The 24,262-nt window shown below is 36.1% G+C and overlaps 1 protein-coding gene across 1 annotated transcript in view; it reads left to right on the top strand.

Moving 5' to 3' along the window:
• The window catches only part of LOC145672825 (calcium-activated chloride channel regulator 1-like), a 170,910-nt gene that overhangs the window by 72,258 nt on the left and 74,390 nt on the right, over positions 1-24,262 (top strand). Inside the window, exons 9-11 of the mRNA XM_081741974.1 lie at positions 3,894-4,070; positions 17,826-17,960; positions 20,014-20,135. Coding sequence (XP_081598100.1) covers positions 3,894-4,070; positions 17,826-17,960; positions 20,014-20,135 — 434 coding nt within the window. The remainder of the gene's footprint in view (positions 1-3,893; positions 4,071-17,825; positions 17,961-20,013; positions 20,136-24,262) is intronic.

Raw genomic sequence — 24,262 nt, 5'->3', positions numbered from 1 at the left:
ATTTATGCCAAACGATTTGAATCCTTATTACTTTGGCATATTTGGCGTGGTTTTTATTTTCGTATTTGCTTCGTTCCGCAGGCGGGTTAGGCTTAGTCAATATTCGTATCAAATGCCAAACGTAGTTCATGGCTGACACCTATGCAGCGCTCTCATCTACCAGCTCTATCACTAATCATTGGGTAAGTTGTTTTTGGAAGGATTATGGTCAACCGCAAAACCCTCCTTTTATTCAATTCGTCGATCAATGTCCGGCATATATCAAGACTTTTATCCGATATAAGAATTATTCCGGGATGTTCCTCCACCCCCAACAACACAATGCGCGCTCGTTATATAGAACCCTTACCGAGAACTCTTCCTCTACCACTATTTTGCGAGTGATACGGCTTTATCCACAAGTAGGTTGGCCGCAAGTGTGGTCTAATATAACGAACCCTGTTATACTTGAGTACATGCAGGTTCTTTGGTTCCAGGTGGTACACCAACTTCTCCCGACACAGAGGCGTCTCTGTGAGATTCAAGGAGCCCAGATGCCTTGTGCGAGCACTTGCAGCAAGAGAACACATTAGCTCACCGTTATACACACTGTGTCGGCTCACAACCAATTTGGCACGCCATGCAGGAGGTGTTGGGGCGTATTACCCGCCGACCGCCTTCACACTTCACGGTGCAACATATGTTATTCCCTGATTTTCATTTTTATCCCCCCACTAAACATCGAGCGGTGCTGTTTCTTGTTGCAAGCACTCTAGTACATTTTCAGCGCTACACACCCTTGTTGGATGCACGCACGTATTTTCATTTTTTTTAAACGCACACGTCGAAAGTTATATTCCCCGGACAGGGACCGTCACTTTTTTAGCCGGTTTTTAGAAGTGGTTTTGTAATAACTCACTTTCTTCTCTCACGTTTTTATTTTTTTTGTTATTGTTCTTATTGTTATTATGTAATATAGTAATCAGGTTTCAGCCTCCTTTTGTACTTAATTATAAGTTGTTTATGTTTGGCTCACGTGGTTGAGTTTCCAGTTTGTAGTTTCTGCAAGGAAATAATAAAACTGATAGTGTAGCGGTAACGTAATGGACTTGGGTTCAATAAAGCTCTCCAGCATTGTTCAAATCTTGTTCACGCCAAAGTTGCATTTTTTACGAAGTGATAGTGAAGAATCGATTTCTCATATTCGACGTGCAATGCTTAAGAATGTGGAAGTAAACACCTTTATCATGATAGAGGCGATTTAAGAATGTTGGTTGGGAAAGGGCAAGGGATTTACTAAGACATTCGAAATACTTCATTGATCTGCAGTAAACACTTTTCATGTTATCGTTCTCAGAAAGAAATATTACAGCATTTGTTGAAGAAAGTTTGCGTAAAGCAATCGGTGGTGTAGTGGTAAAGTACCAGACTTCCAAGCGGAAGATCTGGGTTCGATTCCCCACCAGGTAGTATAACTTTCTCGCATAAAATAATGGCTGCAAACAGAGATTTATCTTCTGTAGGAGAACTTACAAAGCATCACTGGCGAGAATTCGAATAAACAGTGGGTGCGTTCTTCATCATACACTATAATGATAAGTATGTTCCATATTTATATTCGTGTCTCTCTCTCTGTTTCTTGACGTTTCCCTATCCTGTCATTTCATCTTTTACTTCTCCCCCTCTCTCTCACGTACACTCGAACTTTATGTGCGTGTGCGTGTTCCAAAGTTAAAACGGAGCAAGAGACCGATAAACCTGATCTGGAAAATGTAATTAACTGGCAACTTCAGCGTCGAGTTTTTCGTGCTCTGGGCATAACATCTCCAGTCCTGGTTATCTCTGAAAGAAATACTGTTTAAACGCAAGGGTATAAGCAAAATATATTTTTTATCATCTCGGTTACCGAGTCTCAGTCGAATTATCGGGTCACTACCGGTTTGAATCCTCGACCCGGTGGTGATCCATAAAATCATCCGTTTGAGCTCTAGCGTGTTCATTCTATCTGCACAAATTACAACGTTATATTCGCAAGAGATGAAAGTGATACTGGATGTTCGAAACATAAATCTTCGGAAAAGACTAGAAAATGGCAACCTCTTTGGTTATTTGGAAACAAAAATTTATTTATACTAGTTCGACAAAAATTTGTTTCCATATTATAATTCAATGTGTTTTATTCACGTTGAAATTTGAAACATGGAAGGTCTGCTACATCTATCTAATTTTGCATTTGAACATTTAATTTTGCATTTGAATATTTGTAACTTTTCATTATGGTACGGTTTGGACTTTGAATATAGGATATTTCTGATAAAACTTTAGCAGTAAAATAGCATTCATTCAATTTTATCTTTCTTTCTTTCTTCCTTTTTCTTTTCGTTTTTTTTTTTCACTTTGCATTAGTAGTCTGGAATGGAAGATATGACCTACGCTACCTACTGGGTTTATTAGAATGTAGTTTGCATCAGTTCGTCCATTGAACACTACCGAATTTACAACTGAACTACTCAAAAACAAAGCATGTGTTAAACTGTTGACATTATCCTAGATGTGTCTGTGAGATGCACAGTTCTACTGGAAATTGAGTATGCTATCCTTTTTGATAGTGACTTAATGAATGTTTCAAGAATCCTCTATATATTCGAATAGTTTTGAAAAAAATATATAAAAACAGACGTTATTTCTATATTATTGTTGGACTTCTGGTAACGGAACTTTATAATGTTGGGTTCTTTTCTTACTAAGTTTAAAATTCCACATTTTTATCTGTTCTCCCTTTTCTTTTTCTTCTTCTCTTGCCTGCTCTCTCTCTCTCTGCCTCGTTTCTGAACCTCTGTGTAATAGATATCCATTGGTTTTAATTTTCATTGTGTGTATGTTCAGTTTCTCCCTAAATAAACTTATGAATCTTGTTTCGTCTCGGTTTTGTTATTTCATTTTATCGATACTAATACATGTGTAGTTTGAAATTAAACTTGCGTTGATGTTGTTAGCTAATTTTAGTATGGGAGAGAAGAAAGGAGGAGAGAGAGGGAGTCTCTTTACCAGACACGATTATGGGATAAGAAGGTGTATCTTGGGTGGCCTAGCTGTACGGCGTTAGCTGTCGCAATTTTTTTGATGAGGAGTGTACATATGTCAATTCGTCTGTACAGGCCCCATAATTTCTCAACTTTAGAGCATCATATCTCCCTTGTTTTTCAGCATAGATAATCCATCTTTTACTTATTTTCTTTCACATTTTATGCCAATTTTTTTAATGCCATCAAATAATACACATTCTATTTGAAAAAGTATAAGTTTATGTTGGAATAGTAACACTGCTTGTGTGATACTACTGCCGTGTTCTTGGCCACCTGTCCCCCTCCCGTAGGTATCAAGTTATCTGCATACATTTTTCATTTTCCGGATTTTCCCGGCGGTTTTGGGGTATAATTCGGCACAGGCTCACTTGATCACTGCTTGGCATATGTATTATACGTAGAATCAAGGCATTTCCGCACAGAGTGACTATCACTACGATGATTAGCGATCCACAATTAGTCAGGGTACTAATTTTCATAAATATCTAGCTGTCATGGTTTGCATAGTCCCTTGTCAGTGGCAGAAGTTCGTGTGAAGTTGTCACTGTTTCCATAAGGGCTAGTTTCACACGACAGCATGATAAAAGAAAAGCTAGTTCGCTCTGGTTGCAGACAGTTCATTTAAAGAAGGAAATTCATGACGTCATTATGCAGTAGTTTTTAGGATTATGAGTTCAATTAGACAACTGAATCATGCTGTAAATGAAAGCGTGGATTTGTAAAGATATGGATTTTTTAAAAAGAGGCATTTCGGGTTGCAGTGGAAAATCTATAATTGTCTAGAGTAATTTATAAGTGCTAACAAAATGTTTATATATATATTTGCAGGTCTTCAAAGATTCATCAGTATCTTCAGAAGGAGCACTAATAATTCTCATAACTGACGGAGAGGAAAACATTATGGATCCAGACATTCTCTCGGTGTTGCCGAATATTACGAGAAGTGGAGTAACTGTAAACACAATTGCCTTGGGACCAAACGCCTCTGTTCACTTAGAAGAATTGGTAATTATTTCAATTCTGTTTTCTGATATAATTAATTTTATTGAGTCTTATTATAACATTGTCCGTTGTAGTAAAAATTCTTAACACCAAAATAAATTTGTTTGTAAAGGAATAGTTTCACATCGAATTTTCTTGTTAAGTTTCACAAGAAAAACGTGTCACGAATTTTTAGTAATGGTGTTGTGTCAAGTTAATTTGTATCCTTGTATACCTATAGGTGAAAGTTGATTCATTTTCGTATCAATATATCTGCGGAAATTATCGAAAGAACCGAGGATTGGCACTAGTAATTCCTAGTGCAAAATTAAAAGAAAAATGGAGCGTTAGTGTGGAATTATTAAAACTGTGGATAATGTTGTAATGGGTCGGAACTTACAACTAAAGCTGACAAGTAAAACTAGGCAAGAGAGTTGAACAGAAGAGTATGTTTTTCAATAGCATAGAGCCTTGGCTGAAAAGAGTGATTCTGTGAAATGAAATGAATGCTTTTTTTAAGTAAAAGTCAACGATGTGAAGTTTGGTCCATCAGCTTAGAAAGAACATTCCGAAGTATCATTCCAGGAAATAATAGCCTATTTTCACCAGAGTGGCTTATTATTTATCCGTGCATCCACATTCATTGCACATCTCCTCTCACAGTGAATCCTGAGCCCAAGAATGGGTATTCGCTTGGACTAAAGGAGTTTTATGTGATTGGCATACTAAAAACAAGGAGTAATTTCGGGTGTACTCCAGGAGAAGAAGTTTGGTTTGTGTTGCGTGATATTTTCTACTGTGTGTTTCAGATGTAAAGCATCACGGGCAGTGGCCAATGGAGCACGATATTCCGCGCGGTGTTGCCGGATTTCGGACTCCCCTTTCCCTTCTTGCTCTTCCTCCAGTTGAGATTATGACCCATACATTGGCACCATTATTCACAATGTAAACGTACTATTCCAGCAATCTCAAGAATTTTGACTGTGCATCCTAGAAGTATATATAGCAACTAAATTACTTACATGTTAACTTTTCCAGTGAAAATGCTAAACACTTGTCTTCAACACTACTTTCACTATCATCTATGTCAGTTGATATTTCGTCTTTGTCTGAATCTGACTCTTGTAAATTTATTTTTATGGGTTCCAAAAACTGTAAACACAAAAAATAATTCTTCGAGCTTGACTTCGTAGCACTTGAAAGAAAAAGAAAAAAAGGAAGACAGAAAATAAAACTTCTGCTGTACTCGGTTTGCTTAAAGACATTGTCCACTATAATTTTGGAGAATAAACGAACTACCACGAAAGAAAGCAACGAGAGTTCTATTTGCAAATCGAAACAAAATCCACTGGAAATTAGACGCGGGACTCAACGCTCGTTTTATTAATTGTTTTATATGGAAACCTTTATCTATCTATCTATCATGACAACCAGTTGACATAGAAAGATGTAGTTTTCACGTATTTGTTCGTAATTCTTTTCTCTACTTGGTAAAGTGAGCAGTTAATGTGCTAGTACAATATTTCTAAGTAGCGCTTGTGATATTGTCAAGATTCGCAGTAGCGCGAGAAGACTGCGTGCAGAACTGCTTGTCAACACCGCTCAATGCCAATTGGACGCCGTGTGAAGCCAACTCAAGGCCATGTCGTTTCTCATCTGAAATCTGTTATAAATTAATATTGAAACCGAAAGTGGTAGTAGATTTCTAGCACTTCCTGTTTTAATAGAGAGATTAGAGTGAAGATATTCTTGGGACGGTTAATTGTAGTAAACCGCTTCTCGTACTTTATAGTGATCAACGTTAAAACGGAAGTGGTTGGTTCGTGCCACTTCTGGTTTGAATAGAGTGTTCAGAAAGAATATGGTACTTATTCTTAGAAGAGAAACAACTTCTTTGTATCTCTTATTGCTTTTGCTCTATGGAAATGAATGTTGCAACGGGAAGTTATAGTTTATTTCTATCACTTTTGGTTTTAGTTGAGAATTAAGGATGGAAGTGCAATGTATTTTTTGGACGCTTAATCGGTTGCAGGGAACTGCTTCTTCCTATCTATTACCATTTATGCTCTATAGCAGTGGTTCTCAACCTAATTCCTATCACGGACCACGTCATCTTGCCAGCGACCTCCTTATAATTTCTGGTTTGTAATAGACCTGTGTGGGATTTTTAATATACCTATTGCAAGGATTTCATGATATCCATCTATTTCTATAATAATAGAATCCATTTCTTGTATATGTGGATACAGTAACAGTAATATATTCCCTATATTGAAAGTGCTGGTTCAAGATGGATATTAAATCCTTTCATGGAAGAGGCCTTCAAAGTAGCTGATGTAAGTACACAACTTCTTGACCAAATAATAGAATTATCGTGCGACAAATCCTTGCAACTGGCTTTCTTGTGACGAAGACTTGGACAACTTCTGGCTGAAGAGGAGAGAAGAATATCCTGGTCTTGTATCTGCTGCTTTAAAAGTAGTAATTCCATTTGTCGCATCGTACCTGTGCGAAAGTGTTTTTCTTCCATGGTAAGCATTGAAACAAAGGCAAGAAATCGCTTATCAGTTGAAAATGACTTTATAATATACGTTACGAAAACTGAACCGGACATTGTCACTAGTGAAATCACACCCTGAATGATCAAGTATCTCATTAGCTTTCAACTTTAATTGAATTTCAATATGCAGGTTTTATTGCATTTGTAATTTTCTGGTCTTTCAATCTGCAGTTGTCATTAGTTTCTACCGTACCTCTTTCATTTAAATTGATTTTTAAAGAACTATGCACCTGTTGAAAATAATTAGACCCATTTTTTGTTGTTCTTAACTGTATGTATAAAAATAAAAATATGCCTATCAGAACAACATTCAAAGTAATATTTAAAAGTATTTTCCGGTATTAGATTCTAATTATGTTTATCTCCTCCGCTTATCTTCGCGACCACCAGGTTGAGAAACCCTGCTCTATAGTGATCAACGTTAAAATTTTAAATGATTAATTTCTACCACTTCCGGTAGATGGGTGACCTCCATCGAAGAGCTCAACTCCTAACTTTCAACTCTCTACATCTTCCCAAAGTTGATCGTGATCCTATAACGACTCACCAAGGGTAGTCGTCAACCTGGTTCGATCGTTGATATATGAATCTCGAGTGGTAGTAATAGTTTGCATGTAAAAATATCTTTAATAATTATATATACTATTATTCTCACCTTTTCTATCAGAATTATAAAGTCGATGAACGGTATCAAATGGTTTATTAGTTGATACACTTTTATGTATTTTTATTCAAACTGTCATGCACACAGACATGATGATTAGGTATCCATAAACAATTACATAGCAACTAACTACATAACACTATCCCATAATACATTTTTTTTACATATATTAAAAACATTCTTCTTTTGTTATTATTAAATTAACATTCTATTAAGTATATTGCTTATGTATGAGCACTTTCTGCCCAAGGTACAGGTAATTATTAATCTATCCAAAGTATTTCGTTATATAAAATGTCGCCCGACAATTGGACTGAATATAAAAGTCATAAGCAAGCTTGGCTTTTATCTTCAAGAACCACTGGTCCGATTACAATAATGGTCTTACATTACATATGTTCATCACATTTTGATCGCCCCTCGTATGTATCTTCATTACATATCATAGATATAGATACATTTATAGCAAATCTTTCATTTCATTAATACTTATCTTTTATTACATTAATTATATTTATTTCATTATCATTCATTACATTATTATTATATTTTATTATTAAAACGTCGTCGCCTATTTATTTAATCTTTGAAGGGTGCGAAGTCAAAATCGTAAGAAGCAATTACAGTTAAAACATGAGTTACCATTATCCAGGGCGCATTATATAATAATTATATTAGGTGATATTTTAAAATAAACATTGGATCAATAAGGCATCAAAATGTAGAAGAATTTCATTCAAGATAGTCGTTGAATAATTAACTTAGTAGAATGAATCTTATACTTAACATAATCTTTGGCATTTAAGTTTTCAACACAAGTCAATCTAATATAAATAATCTTTGCTTTTAATCAATTATGAATCGAATTATAATTCCTCATATTGCCTGTATAGCGAAGTTATAAGAATTGTTTTCATTATTGATATTAACACATAAACTTAAAAATAAAAGTTTACAAGAATCTATAACTGATATGGGTTTAACCTAATTTCATTAACGGTAATCAGCTTACATTCATACTTGCACATGATTCTAATAAGGTACATTGTACTGCACAATCATGATTAGGTTCCACAATATGTTGTACATGTATTTCATCGTGATTCTGATTTTGATACGAAGTGCCATCTCTTGACCTCCAATTACGTCTATCCATGTAGCTTGTTGTATTTCTGTAATTTCGCCATACATTCCGTCTATTTTTAAACCTGTTTTGATTATATGATCTAACATAAGGATTGCTACGATTAATTAGGTTAGGCGGATTCCCTACATAACTTTGCCTATTTTGCTCGTTTTGATTGCTAGAATTTACTCGGCTTAGGTTGTGTTCCGTATCGTTCACACTTCTGATATTTAGATTTTGAACAGGTACAAAATGATCTGAATTATTCTTATTTTTACCCCCTCCTACTTGTTGATTCAAAGCATGGTATTGAGTTTCATAGCATTGGACAAGCATTAATAAATGATTGAAACTCATACACTGTGTAGAGAACAAGATCTGTTGTAACTTAAATGGGAGCAAATTTCGAATCGATGCTATTATTCTAGATTCCAATTGCAAGGGATTAACGACTTTTAATTCGTTGTATGTATTTACAACAAACTCTACAACAGATTTGTGCAAACGAGGATTGAAATGTTGATTTCTAATGGTGGCATCTCGATTTGCAAGCAAAAAGTCATTTTCATAATTCGCGATCAGTGCTGCCTTAAATTCCTCATAAGTATTGATGTGATCACGTACGGCTTTAAACCATAAAGAACATGGTGGGAGTAATACATGAGGGATTAATTTCATATATTGTGATCTATCTATACACATTATATTGCATTCGTCCTTTCGACATTGTTCTTGCCGCTGTAAGGCTAGCAAGATTCGTTCTTCGAATGTCATTCCTGGGGCTACACTATGTTCACCGTTATCACCATCATTGGATTCATTTCCTATTGCCTCACCGTTCATTTTTCTTATAATTATTTTACCACTTCTCAGTCTTGTGAAATTTGTGTTCATTAACTTTATTACAAAAGTAAATTCACCCTTACTTTGCTTCGGGATATGAATTTACAGCAATTCCCGGGTGAGGTAAACCAAAATTTTTAGCTAGTCCCGGTGTGAAGGCACCAAAATTTTTATAACGACTCACCAAGGGTAGTCGTCAACCTGGTTCGATCGGTGATATATGAATCTCGAGTGGTAGTAATAGTTTGCATGTAAAAATATCTTTAATAATTATATATACTATTATTCTCACCTTTTCTATCAGAATTATAAAGTCGATGAACGGTATCAAATGGTTTATTAGTTGATACACTTTTATGTATTTTTATTCAAACTGTCATGCACACAGACATGATGATTAGGTATCCATAAACAATTACATAGCAACTAACTACATAACACTATCCCATAATACATTTTTTTTACATATTTTAAAAACATTCTTCTTTTGTTATTATTAAATTAACATTCTATTAAGTATATTGCTTATGTATGAGCACTTTCTGCCCAAGGTGCAGGTAATTATTAATCTATCCAAAGTATTTCGTTATAATCCATCAAGTAGTTCTTCAGATATTTTGTCTACGGGACGGACGGAACTGTAAACAAACACGAGTTTTTGTACACCAAACTAATTAAAGATAGATATGTTAATCATCTACCTTCCTGCTGATTTGCTGATTCCTCTCTCGGCTGGAAAACGACATATTTGAGGGTGTAGTCCAAGCATCCTTATCAAGGGCGCCCATCAGGGGGGCAAGGTGGGGCGCTCGCCCCCTCCCCCTAGAGGAAATTGTACTTCAGAATATCGAAAATCCAATACAATTTTTACATTAGTTACAGCAAAATTTAAAACTATTTTTGAAACGACGCTTATATTTGCCCCCCTTGAAAACCACAACATGGGCGTCCTTGATCCATATTAAGTCTTACTTCAAGTTTATATACGAACTTTGAACCCTTTGTTATGTATATATATATATATATGTAGCGGTGGCAAAAAAATCTAAAACGTTTGCAAAAGTGTGAAAATCATACCTAGTATGGTGTGGGGCCTCCTTTAGCGTCCAGAACAGCTTGGATCCGATGTGGGATTAACGTATACAGCTCCTAAATCATGGTTTGTGGAATTTTGTACCATTGTTCCTCCAAAACATGCTCCAGTTCCTTAAGGGATGCTGGTGGAGGGTAATGAGACCGAACACGCCTTTCTAACTCAGACCACAATGGCTCAATGATGTTCATATCTGGTGATTGTGGGATCCAGGTGAGGTGTGATAGCTTCTGGTCATGGTCCTCAAACCATGATTTCACCGTTTTTGCAGCGTGACAGGGTGCCAAATCATCTTGGTAGATGCCATCACCATCAGGGAACAATATTTGGGCCATGTGTTGAACCTGGTCCCCCAAAATGGCCTCATACGCCTTAGCATTCATCATTCCATACACATCTGGGTTTCATCGAAAAGAGTTCGACGGGAACTTCATAAAATGAAAATTCATGACAGAGCCGCTATCGCCAAACCCCTGGTCACAGCAGTAAATGGGAAGAGGCGTATCCAGTGGTGCAAACATCACAAGGAGTGGAGTCATGAGCAGTGGAAACACGTAATGTGGTCCGATGAATCGACCTTCACCTTGTTTCCAACAACCGGTCGTGTTTACGTATGGAGAACACCGTCGCAGGCCTATGATACAGACTGTCTGCTCCCAACTGCAAAGCATGGGGGTGGTTCTGTTACAGTATGGGCAGTGATCTCGTGGTTTTCTGCAGGTTCCATCATAGCCCTGCATGGAATGATGAATGCTAAGGCGTATGAGGCCATTTTGGGGGACCAGGTTCAACCCATGACTTAAATATTGTTCCCTGATGGTGATGGCATCTACCAAGATGATTTGGCACCATGTTACGCTGCAAAAACGGTGAAATCATGGTTTGAGGACCATGGCCAGAAGCTATCACACCTCACCTGGATCCCACAATCACCATATCTGAACATCATTGAGCCTTTGTGACCTGAGTTAGAAAGGCGTGTTCGGTCTTATTACCCTCCACCAGCATCCCTTAAGGAACTGGAGCATGTTTCGGAGGAACAATGGTACAAAATTCCACAAACCACGATTTAGGAGCTGTATACGTCCATCACACGTCGGATCTAAGCTGTTCTGGACATAAAAGAAGGCCCCACACCATACTAGGCATGATTTTCACACTTTTGCAAACGTTTTGGATTTTTTGTCCAACGCCTGTATATATATATATTCTACAATGTCCTTATTGTCTTCCAAACTAACACAGTGCAAACAAAAAGGAACCTCCACGAATGCATATGTGATGATGCAAACAACTGAAGGAGAGCAGTATTGCCAACTTTTCCAACATTTTTCTGTATCTCGGAAACTACTTGAAATATCGAGTTCGAACTAATTAGAATATGATCTTCATGACATGATCTATGAGGGGTTGACGTAAGAGACTTTTTCGAGTTATATGACTGTTTTCTGTTAGTTCTAATTATAATTTTCTGTTGAGTTGGCAATACTGATAAGCTAATTGCTATGGTTTATGTTACACAAGACATCCCTTTAATGTAGGTAAATATTCACGGTAAAACACTTTACATTATATAGTTTTAGATTTATTTAAGAGTGTCATTCTTAACAAAACAGTGACCTTTCAATATGCATACGGTCATACGTATTGAAAAATAAACGAAATGTATAAATGAATGAAATTTTTTATTTCCTTTCCTCAAACAGTTTGCATACCTCTTACTATGTCATTGATTGTAATTTAAATCTAGAGTGTCACAAAATTTCATTTCCTAAACAGCACATTTGCTCTTGCACAGACGTGTACATTCCAATATTGCTTCCTTGCACTTGTATGATGAAGATGTAGTTTTGCAGGAGCATTTAATGTAAAGTTGAACAGTTACTTCGTCACAGGTAATGTTCACCACACTGGAATAAGCTTGTCTACCTTAGGCCATCCATACATGCTGGGGTCTGGAACAAACATCACCGGTTTGTGGGCTAAAAACCATGTGCTTGCTTTGAAGATGCTCCTTTTCATGTGTAGCTTCACAGCGTCGCTTGTGGGGGTATTCTCTCAACATCTCGAGTGTTGTGACAGAATATCTTCATTCATAGGTGATCAATATTGCCATCGATTTCATCTTCGCAGTACATACTGTACACAAGTTTGTTGGCAGCATCTTTAAAAAACAGTTGTTATTCAAATGGAGTACTAGTAAAATTTTGCAAAATCTCCTTGTAGATATTTTATGGTCTCAGCTGCTTTTAAATAACATCGTTTTCCCTTAAACGTAAAACTCGATGTACTGTCTGAACCAGTGAAAGAATGAAACATAGTCAATGCTTTCAACGCTTTTCACTTTGTGTCTTCTAATGTTGTCGCAAGATTGTAAATGGATATCATTCTTGTCTGCTTTCCAGCTTTATTTGCCACCCAAATTTCTGCTTCTGGGTTGACATTTAGTATGTAGTGGAAATTACTCACGAGAACTACTATCACATTTGTCTCCAGTGTCAACCAATCCCACTAAAGATGTCTCAAGGGAATGAAGAGCATTTACTACAATGCGCGAATCTGCCTTCTCATGATTGCATTCTACCATGTGAATGCCATTTCCTACATGGTGTACATTTTCGCCTGCGGTTACATATATACATTTGCTTTCCGGTATCTGTACTTCCATCAGTTTTACTGAAAGATATGAAATCGACTCAGTCTTGTCATCAGAATGCGAAAAAAAAAGACATGCAGATTCCCTGGAAACTTTGCGGAACCGCACACACGCTGTCGAGTGCAGTGACCTTTTTTCTCCCTTGTAGTACCTTTTTATGAAGAACGTACCTCAGTGGAAAGTACTGGTGGATATGAACAAGGTTCATGGCGGAAAGTATATTCCAAGATGTCCCCGCGAGCTTCCAGTGAAATAAATACCTGTCCATACAAGTCGTTCTATTGCTTATATTGCTCCAGATTCCTTTTAGATGCAGGTTTCGCTGTAGTACATTTCGGCCATGGAAAAGTAACAGATTATTTTTCCTAATGGAAGTCTTGAAGGACCTCTCTTACTTATGGAGAACCTCCTCCTCAAACTTGAAATACTGTTCTTGCCCTATCCTATCCAACACGCGGATAGATTCTGCTGGTAAGGTACCGAGTCACACAGGATTGTTTATTGATACCAGGTCTGTAGTGAGTTCCTCGAAGAGGTTTTCTGTGTTAATTATGGTTTCTACTAGGTCGGTTACATGACTTTGGAAACGACTCTGATATGCAAGTTCTTCTTCGTGATGACGCAGCTCTTCTTCATCGTTCCTGCTGCTTCCAGAGGTGAAATCGTGTAGAATGCGACAAATTTCCGGTCGTGTCTGAATCCAGCGTACCAGCATTGTCGGGCTTCATGTAATACCTACGATTCCATCTATTCCTTTAACTTCCTTATTCGCCTGTTCGTGTTCTTGATCAATGTGCATTGAAGAAAACCGACGTTTGCTTCTCGATATAACCCAATGTCCTCTACGAAACTCCTCCTCAGTTGATGGTGGCAGAGATTCCAAGTCTTTAATAAAGACAGGAATCCACCGGGCGTAATTGTGATGATCTAGGGCAAAGAAGAGAGGAACCAGTTGTCTCAAGGTGGCAATCATGAGATCCAATTTTCGTTCTCGGTGTGACCTTATGAACATGAGTATAAGTAGTTTGTACTTATGAACAAGTAGCCAGAAGTGTATTGTTGCCTTATCTCTAGAAACATCAGCAAACTACTACTCCATGGTAATGTTGCCTTCATGGTTATCATAAGCCTTCTTCAAAATTAATCTGCGACAATTACTTGATGGGCATACCGTGTATGCATTGGATCACTTGCTCGCAGAAAGGATACGGCTTCGGCCTCTGATATTGTTACTGCTGCCTGTGCAAGAGTTTCAGCCCATCTAGAACCCCTTAGCAAGTCTCTCATGGTTGCCCACAAAGTCATTTCAATATGGAACCCCCCTACCATGACAGTAGACTTATTCTCACCAAATGCTTTTTTTTTTTTTTTTTTTTTTTTTTTTTTTGCAAGGGCGAATAGAGGTTGGTCCATAACCAACACTGGTGTTTGATTAAGGTTAAGATAGTGTGTAATTTTCGCTACTATGTCTAAACCATGTGCAATTATTGCTCGTGTAGCTGCCTTTTGAATAGTCATTCGGAGCCAAAACTTTAACATAAAGGCAAAAATATATGAAAAATTCGAAAGCTAACAAGAATATCAATATTTTTGCCTTTTCCGAAAAGGGTGTCGTAGCCCCTACACCCAGAGAGTCCCTCTTCCCCCGCGATGGATGATCGTTGTCCTCTCGAACTAAAATTTTCATTTGGAGCCAAAACTTTAATATAAAGACAAAAATATCTTTAAAATAGACGAAAAATTCGAAAGCTAGAAGAATATCTAATTTTTTGTCTTTTCCGAAAAGGGGGCCGTAGACCCCTACACCCAGAGAGTCCCCACGAAGGATGATCATTGTCCACTCGGAGTGAAATTATCATTTGGAGCCAAAACTAATATGAAGCCAAAAAGTCTTTAAAATAGACGAGAAATTCGAAAGCTACAAGAATATCTAATTTTTTGTCTTTTCCGAAAAGTGGGCCGTAGACCTCTATACCCAGAGAGCCCCCTTCCCCCGAGGGATGATCATTGTCCACTCGGACTGAAATTGTCATTTTTAGCCAACACTCTAATATGAAGCCAAAATATAAACTTTTACATCAATTTGAAATGACTGGGTTCCGGGTCCCTCACTACTATCTTTTTTTTTCTTCCTGAAAATATAAATGGAAGTATTTTACAATTACTTATCGGGTCGTCTTTTCGGTTTCAGAACAATACCCGTTCAATAATACACAGACGTAGTGATTTGTATTACTACTATTGCTGCGAGTGTAAGGCTATCCACATATTGGCAAGAGGAGAGAAAAGCCTAGCCTAGGCAAAAAGTTAGGAATGGATGCAAAGAGAGAGAGCGGGGGAGAGGGTTCTTAGAGCAGGCACGCAACCAGAATATTTTGTTTGGGGAGGTCCAAGCCTTCAGGGGGGGAATTCAATACTACAAGAAACTACGTCTGTGCAGTATTGAATGAGTACTGTTCTGCACACGAAAAACCATAAGTAATTGTAAAATACTTCCATATATATTTTCCGAAAAAAATGGTAGAACTAGATTGTTTTTATAAGAGAAAGAGCACAGATGAAGGGTAAGATGAAATTTTCATGCTATATGAATAATTTCCTTGTTAAACAATGATAGCTTTATTGAGGAAGTGTACAAGTGTATGTTGAGTTACGAAGTTTCTGGGGGTTCCAGAACCGGTGGAACTCCCAAGGGTGTGCACCTGCACGAGCATTCACTATTTATCGTCATCACAAAGTTGGAGAGGCCTTTGTCTAGCATGTGGTCGAGTAAATGTGCGGTACGAGGCTTTGTTCCATTGTTCACAAGCTCCTGTTTGTACTGCGCAATGGCTTGGCTATCCAGTTATCTGATCAATATGCGGCTTAGCCCAAAGTGTGGCGCGATATCATACATCGGTCAACTGCTCTTTACTCTGTAGCAGACCTACCCGCATATATATATATATATATATATATATATATATATATATATATATATATATATATATATATATATATATATAGATAGATAGATAGATAGATAGATAGATAGATAGATAGATAGATATAAAGTGTTGTGGCTGTTCGGTCTCGAAAATGTGCCTTGAAAGTGATGTCTTATCGTTCTTTTTTAAATATCTGTTTCTATTAGAAATGCTCACTTTGCTCTCGAATATTGTTACGAAAATTGCTTCATCTCGTCTTGTGTATATACAAAACACTTTTCTATTTACTGTTCCACTAAGCCTCCTCTATCCTCCACTATTTGATAATTAAGTACATAGCTATTTTAAAGTTAAGACCTCAGTTATTTGATTCCACTTTCTCCATAGTAAAAGTCTTCGTAGTGACGTGCTGCGTATGTATAATACGTAAACACTTTGGATGAATATTTGAAATCACGGAAAGGAAATATTTTGAAAGTATTGTAATGTAATAATATCGCATGAAATTGAAAAGTACGTATTTACCAAATAACAGGTACAATTGTTAGAGATAAACGAGCTTATTAGCATATACACGCATTGACATAAACACACGCAACACACTTAGAGCAAATGAAACAGTATGGAAAAGATTTGCTTAAATTAGACTAATAACCTCGACTGACAATCACTTTCAAGGTAGCCTTAACAAAGGATTTGTTTACCAAGATCCATGGAGTGTCTTTAATTCAATTTGATAGAATCTATTATTTTTAGAAGAAGAAGAATAAAAAAAAAGGAACTGACTTTACAACAGAATATAGCACGAAAACTTGGTATTTGTTGTGCATTCAAGAACATAATGGAATTCTCCGTTGAAGATGAAACTTTCTAGTAGGAGTACAAGGATTTTCTGACGGGAGTTGCACCAATAACTACCAGTATATTTGAATTAAATATTAATTTAAAAAAAAATACCTTTAGGCATCTGAGTTATGAATGAGAAATTGCCCTGGAAATGCTAATTGTACGGTCTCGGCCAACCCTGTTCCTTCAACCTTCAGAAAATCGACTTAAACTATTGCTTTTGCAAAACTCGGCTTTCATTTAAACCCAAACGGAAACATAACAGAAAAATTTTTGGAGAGTGTTGCTCTTTTCACTGCTAGCTTCTCACTTTAGATAGTGTATATTTACAACGAGGGGTACACGTGCACAGGTGCACTTCCCGTAAATCCAGCCTGTATACAGGATGGTAAGAAACTATGTGAACAAATTTGGAGAGCTGATTCCCTTCACCAAATTCCCAAAAAAAGAAAACAAATATCCTTAGAAACTTTGGTCAGTGAGGGATAGTTTCGGCGATATAAGGTGCCGAAAGCGTGGGAAAATGAACTTCAGAGGAACGTAGGGATTCCTATAACCTGGCAAGTAATCTCTGCGTTCCTTTGGGGAATTCGTCGCACACATCTTGCAGAGGTTTGAAGCATACATTTTTCAATCGGGCAGGTATGACTTCGAGTGTCATGTTCTAAACCGCACTCTCTACGTTGCGTTATTTCTGAATTACAGTTCTCTGAAGTTCATTTTCCTACGCTTTCGGTACTTTATATTGCCGAAACTATCAATCACTGACCAAAGTTTCAGTTGACTTTTTTGCTGATTTCGGTGTCGGGAATCAACTCCCCAAGTTTGTTCAAATAGTTTCTTATCATGCTGTATATATTGTGTATGTATGTTACAGTTTGAACGAGGTTCTTTAGTTTTCTTGATTTTTACTTATTTTATATTGTTTTACGTGAATGCCATTTTCATAAATATTTTACCCTCATTTACAAGTCACTTAAAGAAGTAACTATTTATTTGTTGAGTATACATTTATTCATACTTATTTCAGTATAATTTTTTAAAATAATTTATTTCTATTTCAGACAAAACAGACAGGAGGAAAAAGCTATTATTTGCCAGACAACCCTCATACTACTGTGAAAGCAGGATTAAATTTAGATATGGCATTCTTTGATTCATTGACTTTACAGTTACCACCTGAAAAACAACCAGTACAGGTAACTAGCGCTAAGAGATTTTACAATGCATAAAACACTAGTAAGGTTATTTTAATATATGAACCGTAGATAATGTCTTTGCACGAAACAAGAATGTTGTGAGGTATACGTGCGTATATTGAACAAAAAGTGCGTTAAAGCCGTTAACTACATCTAAGCGCGTACGAAGTCGCTTACTTGATATTTTTTGTTCGCGAAGGGATTTATCGGGAATGGGTGAATATGTGAGCAAAAAATCTATGCACGTGATTTAGTTTATTAAATTCCTTGCTTGTATGCAACCCTCATTTCATGTTGGATGTACGGGCTTACATAACAGCACGGGTTAAACACATGGGCAATGGAAATCTTTCAGATTTACGTCCCACGCAATGCAGGCTAGGCTAATGGAGACTGTGATGATGAGAAATGAATGAAATGGCGGAATGAAGAAAGTGACAAGAAACAGAAAACCCTCGATAAAACCCACGCACACGGTGTTTGTCCATCGCAAAGTTCACTGGGATCGAACCAGGGACTCCTGCACCAGAGGTAAGCGCTCTACCAGTGAAATTCAGATTATAAATTAAGACCCTTCGACGGCGGATGCTTATGGCTATTGTGGAGCCATCAGGAGATGGTCCCTCAAGTTTCTTATCACGTGAAGAGGGAAAATGCAGCCCATACTTCGGCGCAACTTTCAGGCCTACCAACCGCTGTCACTTTGTTTTTACATAATTAAGAAAACTACCATTATGGATGCACTGAAAAATCCTTGACACGTGAGTAGTAGCAACATAGCCGCGAGCTGTCAGGGACCATCTCTTGCTGCCTCGTCTTCATTGCTACGTATTAAAATAGTCTGAAAAATCGAAATGTGTAAAATCTTCTTTGCCCTTTGTTTTATGTACAATATTTTATGCAGTGCAAAAGCTATACCTTGATGGTTTATTTGTTGCGCGTGAATTTCGCCGTTTTATTTAGAAATACCTTTATGCTTAGGCCTTTATTACTATTATTATTATTATTATTATTATTATTATTATTATTATTACTATTATTATTATTATTATTATTATTATTATTATTATTATTATTATTATTATTATTACTACCAGTGATGCACATACCCCTAACAATGATGCATATTCTCCTCCAAACAGTGAAATATACGCTACTTTTTAAAGACAGCATATGTGAAAGATGTAAAATGGAAGAGTAACTGGTTTTTGTTAGAACTGCACCAAATTGTAGATTTTAAACATTAGCAACTCTGATATTCCGCTGTATTTTCAATTTGTTCTGTTTCCATTCTTCATTCAGATCTTCACCAGTCTATTTTACACTTCAAAACCATCCCTTGCTCATATCATACACTGATTGATTTCCAATATCAGAAACAAATTTATCTTATTTACAAGGCAGCAATATATATATATATATATATATATATATATATATATATATATATATATATATATATATATATATATATATAGCCTATATATATATATATATATATATATATATATATATATATATATATATATATATATATATATATATATATATATATATATATATCAGCTTAATTATTGTCTCAATTATTATTCGTAGAAATTATGGCCGTCGCGTCACTGATGGCAGAGGGTACATTTTGATTTGAGAGAAAGTATGCGTATTTTGCTAACTTTGAATTTGGTAATTTTTAATTATGCAGTGTTTCGGCCTAACTTTAGCAGTAATCTAATCATTCATGGTAACATACAGCAGTGTAACCCCTTCCTTTAGTGCATGAAGATAAAATGGTTTCTGGGAAGTATTTGGAGGGGCCTGGGTTCATCTTTATTGTTTCTTTCAATTATCACACAGATTTTGTTAAAATAATTGCAGGTACTTAAATCATTAAAAGGAACCAGCATTATATTAAAAAAGATTATTTCAGTTTACTACTCAAAAACCTTTAGCATCAGAACTGTTAAGCAAACTCCGGACCAACATTGCTAATACTACACATCATTTCACTGTTAAAATAGATATCAAATACATCATTTTATGGTATTAATTGTTTCAGATTTCGAATGCTTACCATAGGCTATACACTAGGAATTCAGTAACTGCACATGTGTTTCTAGACAAAGAAGTGGGCAAGAATACACAATTTGTATTTTCGAATTCTCTCTCTCAAGAGTTTGTGTAAGTATCAGGCAGCAAATAAATACTTACTTTCAAATTTAAAATACTTAATTTCAAATTTCTGTCCTATGATCTACTTATTTTATCCAACTATGTTCAAGAGTTCAAAGCTAAAGTGAGTCATCATCCGGTACCGACAATAGACAATTGGAAACCTTACCTTGAACCTAAAACAAGATCTCATCAAATACTAAGTACCGGTACTGTTAGTTTGGAGTTCTTTGTATTTAATATACAGGGTGTTTCAAAACAACACTGACAACGTTTGAGAAGTGATTCCTGACACCAAAATAAGACGAAAAGTATAGGCCAACATGGGTACACAAATGCTTCCTTCCGGAGTTATAGGCTTCCGAAAGCATTAAAAAAATGAACTTTAAGTGTCCATAGTCCCAAAACCATGGGACCTACCGAAGTCAGGTCAAGAATTTACTTAGGAACGAATATGTGCTCTATCTAAAAATATATGTTTCAGAATCCTAAGGTACTCAAGCAACAATTTTTGTACATTCAGTTTGGTTACGAGCATACAATCTACAGTACTCACTAACTACCTTTATAAAAATTGTCGCGGAGGTACTGCAGGATTCTGAAGCATACATATTAGTTTCTTAGTAAAGTCTTGACCCGACTACGGTAGGTCCCATAGTTTTGGGACTATGGACATTTAAAGTTCATTTTTTTCATGTTTTCGACAATTTATAACTCCGAAAGCAAGCATTCGTACACCCAGGTTGGTCTATACTTTTCGTCTTATCTTGGTGTCAGGAATCACCTTCCAAACGTTGTCGGTGTTGTTTTGAAACACCCTGTATAAAGTCACTGTGAAGGTTTTCCACACTCACGTGGCATTTCGCCAACTGTGTGATAGCAGGAACCTTATTGCCATCACTGAGGCCGTTTCTATTCCCAACTATAATTACCTAATGTATGTTGCCACCTTCGTGTACGTCCAAGAACATTTTTATGAATGCATTTGGACAACAATTCTCAAGGTAAGGGTTGCGACCCCTATTGTTTGGTAAGGAAATGTTTGGTGGAACACGAAATTCTTGTATCAGATTATGTTCTTATATACCTGTAACTTAATTTGGCTTTTTAAGAATACTTTGAAACTTCGAAGCGTTAAATGCTTCATCACGTTTCCCTTCATACGACTTGGTAGTAAAAGATATGTTCTTGGATTCAAGCGAAAACCATGTACAGAAAGAGGCTTGATGCATTTTCAAAAATATTCGTTCTCTGAGCATAAAGAAGTTGGACTGCATCGTCTATCAAAATATAATCTATTTGTTGATTTTAATTTTGGATAGATTTTTAGGTATCGAATTCGGTTTTTAAATGAAAATAAAAATGATACACTCCAACTCTGAGCTCTTAATTTGTTGCTACTCTTGTAGTTTTCATATGGCTACGGATGGAAAAGAAATCGATGTACAGTCAACAGCAAAAGCATATCCTTTTGTGGCTGCTATTAGGTCGGTTACAATGCTTCCGCTGCTATCAAAAACCCTGCACATGTACAACCCAATTTACATATAACATTTCAACGACGAGATTACAGTTATTATACCTGTACAGCACTAAACCAGGATTTTGCTAAGTCGTAGGTTGATGTAGGACAAATATTCTCTACTTAAGACTAACCTCTATTGTTTGAAGCGTGTTGTCCAATGATGCCATATACGCGTAATGACATTATAACTCGTACTGCATACTGCATATGAGTAAAAAGAAAACAAAACACTGATCATATATGATTAGAGAATGGTTGACATTAACTGAAAATACCAAATCTGCAACAATTGAAGAAAAGACTTCGTAAATATTTGTCTCCGTTCATGGACCAACTCCAATTCCCTGTTAATCTCGTCATTCGAAGATCTCTTTCCTTCTCCATAGGATATCCTGCATATCACACCGAGTATGGACTGAAATTAAAATAGAAGCATGTTCAAAATTTGAGATCTACGGGAATTTGAACCCAACCAACTGCATAAGAACCCAATACAATAACCACTTAGTTAAGTAGATCACTTACTTGATCTTGCACAAAAACTATTTTACTTGAGAACCTTTCATCCCTTTCTCCCGTCCACGAAACAATCTTAGAAAGTAACTTAAGGAGTTGAACGTTTTACATGAGGTTTGAAACTAAAATGAAGGCACTAATAAATGTTTTGGAAACTGTCTCAAATTTATCCACTGCTCGTTTGAAATTTTAAGCCTGTCCTATTTGTATTATACTTACATTCTATTTGTATCATACTCACATTCTCTAGTTCTACTTTCTTAGTATTCTCACAAAGATATGCTTTGGATTTTGAAATGTTGTTCTTTGCAGAAGCAACATGTGTCTATCTACCTGTGGTCTAATATACTTCAGGTTAAAATTATCTCTTTAGTATTTCTGACGAAAAATGTTAGGACACTTTCCTTTAAACAACGCGTACAGTTTCAACTCAGAAAACGCAACTGAAAGATGCTTGACCACACCAGGAGAGTAAAATGTTTCTGTTAAAGGAATTCACTGATATAGGTCCATTTAGTTACAGTGCGACATCAAATTCGAAATTTTAAGTAGCTCAGAATTTTGTCCAATTTTTGTCGAGTTTTGTCCACTCAAGAAAAAAATTTGTACCACTCAAATAAACGAGGAAGAACAATTTCAAAATTTGAGACACTTCGATCAAATGTAGTGCAACATCTTTAAATTTGAATTTTAAGTAGCTCAGAATTTTGTTCAATTTTTGTCCATTTTTGTCCACCCAAGAAAAAAATTGTACCAATCAAATAAATGAGGGAGGGCCATTTCAATATTTGGGACACTTCGATAACCTGTTGGGCGTGATCTTCAAATTTGAATTTTAAGTAGTTCAGAATTTTGGCCATTTTCTCCATTTTTGTCCACCCAAGAAAAACATTTTGAACTATTCAAATAAGCGAGGGTAGCCATTTCAAAATTTGGGATACTTCGATCACCTGTAATGCATCTTCATATTCGAATTTTAAATAGCTCAGAATTCTGTCCAATTTTTGTCCAGTTTTGTCCACCCAAGAAAAAATGTTATACCATTCAAATAAATGAGGGAGGGCAATTTCAAAATTTAGTCATACCATTAGTTGTACTGCGACATCCTCAAATTTAAATTTTAATTAGCTCAGAATTTTGTACAATTTTTGTCCATTTTTGTCCACCCAAGAAAACATTTTGTAACATTCAAATAAACGAAGGAGGGCCATTTCAAAATTTGGGACACACCATTTAGTTGTAGTGACATACTCAAATTTGAATTTTAACTAGCCCAGAATTTTGTCCAATTTTTCTCCATTCTTGTCCACCCTTGAGAAAATTTATACCATTTAAATAAACAAGGGAGGGCCATTTCAAAATTTCGCCACACTGTTTAGTTGTAGTGTGACATTCTCAAATTTGAATTTTAACTAGACCAGAATTTTGTCCAATTTTTGTCTATTTTTGTCCACCAAAGGAAATATTTTGTATCATTCAAAGAAACGAAGGAGGACCATTTCAAGTTTTCTCCACAACATTTACTTGTAGTGTGACATTCTGAAATTTGAATTTTAAGTAGCTCAGAATTTTGTCCAATTTTTCTCCATTTTTGTCGATCCAAGAAGAAAATTGTATCATTCAAATAAACGAGGAATGACCATTTAAAAAAGTGGCCACTTTGTTCCCTTGGTATAAATCTTCAAATTTGAATTTTAACTAGTTCAGAATTTTGAAAAAATTCTGTTTTTGTCCATCCAAGATGAAATTTTGAAACATTCAATAAATGAGGGAACGTCAAGTCAAAATTTGGTCATTTCAATAACCTGTAGTGCGACATCTTCAAATCTGAATTTTAATTATCGCAGAATGTCCAATTTTTGTCCATTTTTTACGGGAAGAAAAATGTACATTCAAATAAATGAGGGAGGGTCGTTTCAAAATTTGGCCACTTCGATCATCTGTAGTGCCAATCTTCAAATTCGAAATTTAATTGTTCACATTTTTTTCCAGCTTTTGTCCATTTTTGTGCACCCAAGAAAAAATTGTAACATTCACATAAACGACGGAAGCTACTTTCAAATTTTGTCCATTTCCAACAGCTGTAGTGCGACAT

This window comes from Thermobia domestica, chromosome 16, assembly GCF_964235325.1.
Source record: "Thermobia domestica chromosome 16, izTheDome1.hap1.1, whole genome shotgun sequence".
NCBI lineage: Eukaryota > Metazoa > Arthropoda > Insecta > Zygentoma > Lepismatidae > Thermobia > Thermobia domestica.
The sequence above is the reverse complement of the archived record's forward strand: the minus strand, read 5'-3'. Positions and strand labels throughout refer to the sequence as shown.